This window comes from Rhinatrema bivittatum, chromosome 12 (assembly GCF_901001135.1).
Source record: "Rhinatrema bivittatum chromosome 12, aRhiBiv1.1, whole genome shotgun sequence".
NCBI classification, from domain to species: Eukaryota; Metazoa; Chordata; class Amphibia; order Gymnophiona; family Rhinatrematidae; genus Rhinatrema; species Rhinatrema bivittatum.
Window position 1 is genome coordinate 30,232,523 of NC_042626.1, and position 11,445 is coordinate 30,243,967.

Genomic DNA, 11,445 nt, shown 5'->3' on the forward strand with positions numbered 1-11,445 from the left:
ATTGACGGGGCGGTGCAGGGGGGAAGAGGGATTCCACCGGGGATGGGCCGTCTCGGTGTTGGAGAGTTGGGGCCGGGAAGAACAGCGATGATGCATTCATTTCTCAGGACGCTGGTGCCGCGTCTCAGAAACAAGGGGGGGGGGGGGGTGCTTTTTGGAGACTGATGTATTTGCTGGTGCAAAGCCAGCTGTCTACATCACTAAACAAGGGAGGCAGGAAGACCCATGCGCTTCTATGTGGATTTTCCTAGTCCTACTCAATTAGGACTGTATTGCAAAATCACCTTATCGGATCAAGGTCGCTCTCGACTGTGTAGGTGGCAGGCCCACGCTGCACCCCCAACCACCTGGTGAATTTTTATAGAAGTTATCGTGTGTCGTTCCCCCCCCTGACTACACAAAGTGCTTCAGCGCTTTCAGTCCTGGCTGAAAGGCACTAACCACCACCATTAGTCACACAGCGGGTGCTAAGCAAAGCGCCAAAGTCTGACTGGGTCTGAAACAGCACCTGTAGGTGATCTGTGGCTCAAGAAAAACTGACTTTCTAGTGTTGCCTTTGAGGCCAGCTGGAATCCCACCTTAAGAAGCAGTTTGAGGTTAGGATTAGGCCCTGTGTGTATTATGAAACTGAGAGCCGTCTTACCATACTTCTGTTTAAAAGGTATTATTGCAGCAATGAACCACATGTCATTTAGAAACACCGGTGGCTTCTCAGAATGCTTCAGGAGGAGGTGGGCAGTCAAAAAAAAAAAAAAAAGTTGGGGGGGATACATGCATTAAGGAACAAACAAAAGAAAAAAAATGGACATTCACAGCTATAGTCACTTGGGGGCCACCAGCAGACGCCACAGATTCTCAGATCTTTTTCCAAGCTTAGGATCTCCAACATACTTTGGAGTCTGCTGGTGACCCCCCTGCCCCGCCCCAAGTGTAATATATCAGTGACTTTCCACCACAGAGCTTGAAGCTTTTTTTTTTTTTTTTAATGCAACTCCGAGTTGCTTCTGCTATGTTGCTCACTTCCCTCCTCGGTCAAAGCTACCCTGCTACAGATTTCTATAAGAAAAATATCCTTTTCCGCCAAGCAAATTATTATAAGGTTAAAAAAAAAAAAAAGTTCTTTCAGCTAAGAGAACTTCCTGAAACTCTCAGCTTTAACCACCACATGCATTAAAAATTATTTTAAAAAATAGTCTTCATTTAATTGCCTCCTAGAGCATATAGGAAGAGCCCAAGGTCACGAAATGATAGCTGCTCTGGGCCTTTAGGACCATTTTTGGCACTGGCAGGTAATGTAAAAAAAAAATAAAAAAATAAAAAAATAAATAAAAAATCTCACTGAAACAGATAACCTGGCCCCCCCCTAATTATTTATTTAAAACACATATTCCACCTAATGCAACGTCAGGCGTGCTAAGTGGATTAGAGCATATTATATACATAATACCATTGACCATTCCCTCAATTCTTCCAACTGAGCCCCATCTGTCCATCTAAAGTCCTTCCTGATAGTAGGCCTGAAATGTGCCAGAAAGCTTTATTTTCCCTCTCTAAACCCCCCCCCCAAAAAAAAACAAACCCCAAACACACAAAACTAACTTTTACAAATGAAAGCACGCATTTGGTGATTTTCTGCAACCAGCACAGACAGAGCTAGATTTTGTTTTGGAGGAGGATGGACGGCTTGTAAAACTGCATCTTCCGATATTTTGGCCTGCAGCTTCACTCACAGCTGGGCCTCCCTCTTTTCACCTTTCGCCCTTCAAAACAGGTCAGCTCAGTAAACTGCAGGGAAAGCCCTCACCCCCCCCCCCCCCCCCCCCTGCACCTTTTGTGCTTGCTTGATTATGCGGATTCTGGACCGGACCATCTTGCTTGAAAGAAATCCTCCCCCCAAAACACACTGATGTTTGATTTACCAAGTCTCCCGTTTAATGTCTCCGAGAAGATCCCCGACTAGAGGTCACTGCCCTCATTAAGCAGCTGGCTTCGTTCACGGGTAGCGCCAGTCAGAACGGGTGCCTAAGCCGAAGCCGTGCCCTCTGCCCTTCCGCTAATAGAGAGGAGTCTCTTGCCCTCCAGTGAACAGAGAGTCAAGCTTGCGCTCCCTGCCTCTCATCATAAACGGAGGCCTTGAGCTAAGTTACGGGGGAGCACAAAAAATAAAATTATAAAAAAAAAAAAAAAATTACAAGAATGTACCATTCGATTCAATCCACAGCATTTACCCTAAGAGAGACCCAGTAACGGTGGGATTTGTTTCTACTCTGAGAAAGCTACCATCTAGCATGTTAGCCAAGGCTGAACGCGTGAAACCAAAAAATCCACTGGTAGAATTTAAGCAAAAGATCTAACAGTTAATGTTCATTAGTATGACCTTCATATCTCCAGCCGCTGACTGCACACAGATTTTGTGTTTTAAGTCTGCCTCACAGCACTGGAAGTTATAATCATTGTGCATAACCAGTCACTATTACTTTTTTTTTTGGAAATATTTTTGTTTATGCAAATAAAAGGTACTTAACCGGAGGTGTGGAGCTATAATCAGGGGTGCAACTAAAAGCAGATGGTGGTGTCTCTACTGTTAGCTGCATTTATTTGTTTTTTTTTCCTTGATTACAGATTAACGCCTTCAGATAAGTGCCTTTGATTTGCATTATCAAAAACATTTCAAACAAAGATGTGACTGGTTATGAGGCATGGATTATAACCTCCAATGCCGTGAGCCACAGAATCTATGCACAGTCAGCAGCTAGAGCTATGCTGGTCATACTAGCAAACATTTATTGCTTTAATGCCAGTGGATTTTTTTTTGTATTTGGTTTGATTTCTCTCTCCACAGAGAGAATACCATGTGCAAGGAACAGGGCTCCATATGCAATGTTTTTTCAGCCAGTGCCGACTCTGGGTGAACCAATCCTGGATTTACGCTGCTGCAGCTCTGAGGCTTAAAGTTCCCTGCTTTTGTGGGAGATCCAGGCACTACAAATCCTTAGAAGCCACGGGGTGGGGGGGGGGGGGGGGTGTTAAACCCAGGGCTGGTTCCACCTGTTCCTTATGCATTCGACAGGCATCTTTGCAACTAGAGTAACCAGCTTTCTGTTATCAGGGAGTCTGCTCACATCAACGCCCCAGTCTGCCTTTTTTTTTTTTTTTGGGGGGGGGTGGGGGGTGGTGGTGACTGGGGTATTATTATGCCAACTGAAACATTTTAGGAAGGTGTGACCAAACGGTTAGATCAATGGGCCAAGAACCTGGGTTCAAATGGCACTTCCCCCACTGACGCGCCTTGTGACTATGAGCAAGTCACTTTATCCCCCCGTTGCCTCAAGCACCCACGTAGATTGTAAGCTCTTTTGAGCAAAGATTTATTGTACCTGAATACTAATGCTGTAAGCCGCCTTAAGCATTATTTGGAAAGGCAGACAAAAAAAAAAATCAATATATATAAGGGAGCTAGTAGCCAGAAATACATATCCCGAGGAGGAAAAAAAACACACAAGTTCTCCTTTAAGTAAACAGAGGGTTTGCTAGTAATATTTAAAAACAGTGTCCGAGATTAGGTTTCTGGTTCTAAACTAAAGTGGTTTTCTCACACACTCTGGATTAAGCTGCTGTCAAACCACCACCATACTGTGGATGAGCATGCAGGAGCTCACACCAGTTAAGCAGAGCCTTAAAAGGACTCGGGCCTTAGCCTCACAAACCACGCAAATTTATAATTACAGAAATATACAACGCACAGTGCAGACAGACAATCGTGGGCAAGCAGAACCATGATGCAAGGGGTGACTGCCGACAAAAACAGTGAGGAAAAATAAAAAGGGTTTTTTTTTTAAGTCTTCTTTTCCACACCAATTGCTCACATGAATTCGCTGCCTTGGTCCCAGTAAGCAAAGCACTTTTCCCCATCTTGGGGACTGAAGACACGATGAATGTCGTGAAAGCTGGGCGACTTTCCCTCCACTATGGAAGTGCAAACTGAGAAGAACTCGGAGGGCCTTCGGAATCCGCATAACCCTGGCTCCCATCACCTCCGCTACCTCTGCCAGTACATCAAGGTTAACTGGGTCAGCCGCTCGCTCTCGTGTAATGGAGCACTTAAAATAATAAAAAAAAAAAGCAACTACAACATTAAACAGAAGGGGGGAAACCTCTGGATGTCACTTGGAGCGGGTTTCACTTTTACAGGAATTAAAAACATTCACTGGATAGTTTTGGCTTTTGCAACCCAATTCTAAGGGTGTCCATTGTGTCACTAGAAGCAGTCCCATTGGTGCAAATCACCTTCTAGCCTGCCCCTTACTGAAGCCTACTTCTAAGAATAAAAAATCCAAGAGGCTTTACAGTCAGGCATCTGTAAAGGAAAGGAGAGAGAGAAACCTTTCTGGAAGGTCTTCGTTTGCCACATACCAAGCTTCCTTCTGTCACTTTGCACACGTTGGGACACAACACATGGAGTGCCACAGAAGAATTCACAGCATTGATAGCACTAAAAAAAGGTGCTAGCCCAGTAATATAGGGAAACAGACCAACTGTCCCCATCGAGTCTGCCTTGACATGCCTTACTCGGCTGGTCGAGAGCCATACGGATTCCCAATACCTGAACCAACACCTCACACCCACTCCCACCACTGCCCCCCCCCCCCCCACCAACATGCCAGTAGAGCTGCGACCATGGCCACTCTGCGACAGTTACCCCGGTCTTGCAGAAACCCTAAAGGCAGCCGTAGCACCAGTACGAGGTCTGTAACCACAGCATCTCTGTGCAGATTCCCCACAGCCTGGCAGGAAGCCTAATGCAGCTGTGATACTGAAGTGTAGGTTGTAACCACTACCGCTCCCGTGCCAGTTATCCCAAACTTGCAGGAAGCCCGATGCGGTCGTATCACCATGCTCCGCTCATTGGCTTCTATCCCCCCCTTGTTGGCCCTCTAAACGTAACACAGAACATGACAGCAGATAAGGATCATGAAAGCTCATCTAATCTGCCCAACTTCATGCCTGGTCACAGTTGCAATGCCATACGCATTGCACGAGAAACCTCTTCAAAAAATACCTCTAGAAAGCAGCTATTCCTATTCTCAGAGGCCATCCTTTTGACAAGGCAAAGGCGTGTCCTTAGAATGCTCTTATTTTTCCTAAACTATAGTACAACTTGTTATATTTAAAGTCAGCACCAAGAGTTGTCCCCTGAAGGACGTTTCTGCAGTGCAACGCTTCCTAGATGTCAGAAAGCTGTGCAAAGTCAGAGGCCTAAGAAGGACAAGTCTGAGCCCAGCCTGGCTCTAAAACCCACCTGCCTGATCTTAAAAATTCACAATGGGAAATATATAGATATGAGGAGTACCAGCTAAATTCTCCTTAAATACAGGGATCATTCCTAATATTGACTTTATTTTTAAGTTTTCTTGTCCTGTCCAACATGAAAATGACTTAAAAAGAACCATAACCCAGGAGTGGGTTAACTATGTGTTATGTTGAAAAACCCCAATAAAAAAAGAACCATTACACAGATTGAACTCAAGAACCTGACTGTGCACAACTTAGCCAATCAGGTTCTTGACTTCGATCTGCATGTCTGCCCCTTTTGGATAGCCTATCAAAAGGCTCATTTAGATTCTGACACAAAACTCAAAAACAGTGTCTGGGAAAAATAAAAATTAAAAAACAGGAAACAGCTTGACCACTGGACAAGTAACTAGAAGAAGCTTGCCTGGGTTTTCCCATAGCCCCTTAACTACTCCAAGCCTGCACAGATCCTAACCAGATGATGGACAACTTTGAAAATCTACAGCAAGAGGCATTTTGAGACATGGGTAGTGGAAAAAGAGACATACCGTGAGACTCCAAGGAACAGGGAGCATCACTGAGGTGACCCTATGGCTTCAAGTACAGGGGAATAAAGCTAAGCCAGCTCTGGTTTTACTTCATTATATGCCGGGAGATGCAGCCCTGCTTTTCTTAAGGAACAGAATAGAAAAAACAGAATTCTCTCTCCTTGAAACAGGCTAAAACCAGGAACAACTCAGCTTGTCCCCGTCACTATTTATCTAGTGCACTCCGATAGCTTAGATTTGGATATAAAAATGGACATTTTTAATCAAAATAAGGCACAGCTGGCTGCACTATGCCCAACATCTGTACTGCCAATTTAGGGCATTGCCTAATGGGGGCTACTGAACAATGTCTCATCTTTGATCTCCTCCATTTGTCCATATCACTTGCTCTGTATAAAACATCTGCCCTAATCATTACTTTTTAAAATCCCAGACTGCGAACATTAAACGACTATCACTTGTCAAATGGCATAAGTCACTAGTCATGTCCCACAGGACTTGAGAGTTTTCACACCCATCAATGAATATTCACTGCTGAAATGTTAAAAGGTACAAAGAAATCGACAGCTGATAAAGACCTCCAGGCCTATCTCCATCTGCCTGCACAGCTTAAATCGCCTGCTTTACTCTCTCTCTTCCCCACCTCCAAGGATCTCCCTGTGTACATCCCACGCTTTCTTCAACTCCCAATACTGGATGTTTGTACCCTTCAATCTCCACTAAGATGCTGACGTTAGGCATCCCGCATGGTCTTTCTGCAATGAACTGCTGCCTCACAGCTGGCAGACTTCCGAGGAAGACGCACAAACAGCAATTTGCTTTTGCAAATCCCGGGAAGCGGAATGCAAGAGCGTGTCCGATTACAGGATCTGACAAACGTTCCGCGTAAGTCGCATGAAACCCTCGTCTTCTCTGTAAGAGGCCTATTCAACAAATAGGTATTTTGCTTGAAACAAACAAGAAAAAAAGTTTAGCAAAAGTTTTGCCTGCAGTTTGTATAACGTGCAATATATATAGAACACAGCCCCCTAAATAAAGTTTTATTTTCTAGAAAACTGTGGCTATTTCAGAAAAACAAAAATAAAATGATGGGCCCCACCTTAAAAATAAAACCTTTATACCGGAAAGGCAGAGAATGGGAGACATGATTTGAACAGGATCTTCAAAACCCATCTGCTTCTTTGCTATCTAATACTTCCAGGATTAACGTGCCAAAGGGAGTTCTCTTATTCTATGCAAGTGACAAATCAGACTGCCATAGATTTTATATATATATATTTTTTAAATATTACTGTAAATGAACACTAATTGTTTGCTATAAGATGCTGCAATGATAGAAATACAAATTGTGTTAAAAATGGTAGTTTCTTTTGTTTATTCCTTCAGTGACAACAAAAGCCAAAGTCCCACCATCACATACATGCAAAAGGACTTTAAAATCACATCTTAAATGATAGGTGATTAAAATGTTAATTTATGGGAATATCAAACCCCACCCCTCCCCCAAAAAAGTCATGATTACTCCCTTTTTGTAAACAGTCAACCTCTAGATTAATTCTTTAGATAGTATCCATAAGAAAAAAAATCCTTCTAAGGTAGGTGTACGTGTGTAAGACACACATATTGCAATGTATTCTATATATTAGTACTACATATAAACACAAGGCACCTGTAACAGTGCTGCAAAATATATTTGACATATATGGCTTAATAAAAATGTTACAAAAATGAAAAACAAAGATTCAGCGAGTATACATGGACTACTGAAATATCCTTGCAGGTAAAACTGTTGTGTGTATGTGTGTATGTATATATATATATATATATATATATACATACATACACACATACATATATATATATATATATGAGTGTGTATGTAATAATGACATAGCTCTACACGCACAACCGTGCTTTAAGACCGGCATTGTGCATCTCGGTGCTGAAGCACTCTCGGAGCCGCTAGACGTGCGTTCATTAGTCAGTTACAACAGGTTCCCCACTCACTGTGACCGACTGCACATCTGGAGACCGGAGGTTAGGAAAAGCTTCTAATTGTTTAGCTGGTTGGCGGAATAACTTCCTGACATCAAGGTCCCGTGATCCGTATGTTTACGGCGCGATGCCAGCGAAAGAGGGAGAGAAAAGAAAAAGAAAAGCCCCAGAAGCCCATCACAGCCTACTTTATATTCTGAAGCACGCTGGCTTTTGCTGTAAAATGTGCCCCAAGTGTGAACATAAATATAGCCAGTACCAGGAGCTTCAGACCAGCTGCTCTGTAAGCAGCCAGGATGCACCCCACTCGGCTAGGAAGACGAGAGCAGAGTTTGCAGAGCCCTGGCCAGGTTTAGAGTGCGGAGGCTCCCGGGTGACCGCGGAGTCACCCCTGATACGTAGCTAGCAAGGCATGCACCGGGATGGGAGCTACATTACAACAATTCAAAGCCACCAGCAGCCTGCAGGAAAAACGAGCATGCATGCAAGGATTTCCGCGAGGAACCTCTTGGATGTTAGCAACGTCCAACAAAGGCAGCGCTTCGGCTCCTGCTCTACAGCCCTCATTCTGCTTTCCGAAGTCCCCCAGGCATCCCAGGAGGGACCCAGCAAGCTGCTGTGGGCAAGTCTGCCGTGCCTTCTGCCCACATCTCACCTGCTTGGGAGGCTCTACAGTCCGATCTCATACAGGTGGGGAGGAAAGGAGATGGTGCCGGGGTCCCCCCCGAGATGGTCGGGGGGGACCCCGGCACCATCTGCAGTCGGCAGCTCTTGGGCCAATTCCGAAATGTGCTACAGTGAAGGGTCACCATGCAAAGGCGATAGCGTCCTCCCCCAAAAAGCCTTCCCGAGCCGTTCAAAACAAAACCCGAAATTCCGAAAACGTGCAAACCCACTGTAGAGTCCACTTCTAACGAGGAAACGACTCTCCTACATCCTTCGGGAGGGATCGGGGAGAACACTTATGGCTTATCTGTTAAATTGCATTTAAAAATAAACAGATTAGGTGAATTCACAAATGTTTGCATCTTTTCCCTGAAAAAACAAAAAACAACCCTTGCAACGTGAACGCGCCGATTTCTGCTTGTCAAATCAGAAAATAATAAAACTGGAGAACGTGTTCACTGCAAGATCGCGGGGTTATTGCCTAGCATAGGATCCGTCTTGCACAATTCTGCATTTAGATTTAGAAAAGACCCCGGACTAGGGGAGGGGGGAGACCACGCATGTACCTGCAAGAAACGCGCTCCATGCATCACACAATAAATAGTAGAGATCACCCAGAAAAAGCCTCGGGGAGGAGGGGTGCAGAGGAATGCCAAAAAAATGAACTTTTTTTTTTTAAGGCGCACCAGAATGAGAACTTGCATTTGCTCCCCGGGAAGTTGTCCAGTGAAATGAGACGGGAGAAAGATTCCCCCACCTCCCAGCCAGCGATGGCAAGAAGCATTGTGCACGAAGGACCTGCTCCCCTCCCCCTTCCTAGTGCCAGGATCCGCCGCTGGTACTTGCCTCGGTCTTGGTGATGCGGTGCCGGGCCAGCTTCACCACCGCGAAGTTGCCCTTTCCCAGCGTGCGCTCGATGTCGTAGAAGCCCACCCGCACGGGCCCCCCGCTGCAAGTGCCTCTGACCATCCGCCATGACCATGGCTGGAAGCCGGGGTGGGGGGAACGGGGCGGCAGCGACGTCGGCGGCGGAGGCAGTGAGAGACAGTGAGAAAGAAAGCGCGAGCCGGGCAGCTCCGAGCTCCGCGCGCCACTCCGAACCCGCCAGCCCCAGCCTCCGCCGCTGACGTCCATTGACGTCAGAGCCCCGGAGGGGGGAGGGAGGCGGGGACCCGAGCCTTGCACAGCTCGCTGCCAATTTGTCCCCATGGCAACCAGAGCCACCTTTGACGTCAACAGGCAGCCACTGCCATGCGGCAGGCTGTCAATCAAACAACTTGCACGATAGGGGGTTGGGGATTGGGGGTGCTTTTAGCTTTTCTTTTCTTTGCCTTTCTCCTTCCCTCTTGCTTTCACGTGCAATTTTGCTGCATTAGGGTAAGGCACAGAGAGCAGGCTCCATCCCATCCTATGCTGTGCTGAAAAGAGGTTTCATGGGATGTTACCATCTGCCCAGTAGCTGCAAAATATTTTCTTTCTCTGATCCTTTGAAGAAAAGTAAAATGAACGTATTGTGAAGTCTGTGTGAACCTTTAAAAACAGCAGTGCAATATTTTCCAAAACCTCCAACGTTCTAAATGAACCTTTAGAAGTAAACCAGAAACGTGCACCTTTCTCCTTTTCATGCATAACGCTCACAAAATTAGCTAAGGGGCGCCTGGCTGGATTGATTTATTTTTAATTGGCTTTTTTGTTGTTGTTCTATCCCTGCTGCTGCTTTTAGCCTCTGCCTGCAGTAGTAAAGCTTTCTTTAAAACAAGAAGAGAGTGACATGGCCATGTGGTGTTTGCATATTGCAATGGCAGCGAGCGATTTTTGAGGACGGAGTGCTTTGTAGCTGGCTTTGCTTGAGCAAAGGATTAGCACAAACTGGTTTGAGGTTCAGTGCCTCCCCTGTGAGGGGGGGGGGGGGGGGGGGGGGGGATCGAGGAGGAAACCACTGACTGTTATTAGCCAGAAGGACGCAGTGGTGACAGTCAGGGAGGAAGTCGTGGGGGGTAGGGGCTTTCTTTTCCCCCAAATAGGTGTGTGGGGGTGGGGAGAACCCTTAAATAAAAAATAACCAAGTGAACAGGGACAAACTGTAAATTCTGAACCTCCAGACAGATCTCTACAATTTCATTCCTACAAATGCAGAAATAGTAGTAATAGTAATAATGTTAATGCAGTGTGTTCGTATAACTTACTGGAAGGTTGAGAAAGCGAGAGACTGCTAAGAGCTTCTCACCAGCAAACAAGGAGAGTGTGTTGGGTCCTGATGCCAGGGGGGGCATGTGATTAGCAGCACTCCTGCTGCAAGCAGCCCTCCCGAGGGAGAATATGGATCCTAAAGGAGTCCGTGTGAATTCCTTTAAGAAGATATTAGCAAAGATATTATAGGGAGAAAAAAAATGGGAATCTGAAAATCAGGCTGCAGTAGCCATACATTTGCAAAGTGAAGCAATGGGACTGGACCAGCCAGAGTTTCTGTTGCCCCAATTTGCATATTTTGGCTGGGCAAACAAGTGTCCGCCATTGCACTGACCTCTACAAGCATCAGATTGTTTTTTTCATTACAAGATTTATAAAAAAAAAAAAAAAAAGACAGCAAAGAAAGATAAGAGAATCTGGAACAGCCTAAGCAAAGAGATGACATAACGAACAAAGGAATAGAAAAAATGTATCCCATTCTACAAAGCTTAACAAAAATGCCTTTATGTGTCGTGTAGAAAGAAAATCATAGGTATGTTACAGTTACCAGAGACAAAGGCACATGCAGATCTCTCTGCACATAGAGTTACGAGGACAGGAACTGTACAGGGACCAATAAGCATTTTTCTTATTTTCCAGAGATTTTCTTAACTATATTGGAATCTTTCTCTGTTCAGTGAATCCCACAAAATACCAGAATTAGTGACATTAGCGATTCCTGATGCAGGTAAAACTTATAACCTGCCAGTTATTT

The 11,445-nt window shown here is 45.2% G+C and overlaps 1 protein-coding gene across 1 annotated transcript in view; it reads right to left on the minus strand.

Moving 5' to 3' along the window:
* SIK2 (salt inducible kinase 2) overlaps positions 1-9,640 on the minus strand; it is an 84,343-nt gene extending 74,703 nt beyond the window's left edge. Inside the window, 2 exon segments of the mRNA XM_029572825.1 lie at positions 9,348-9,446; positions 9,448-9,640. Of these exon segments, the coding sequence (XP_029428685.1) occupies positions 9,348-9,446; positions 9,448-9,483 (135 nt within the window). The 5' untranslated portion in view covers positions 9,484-9,640.
* Positions 9,641-11,445: the final 1,805 nt, after the last annotated feature.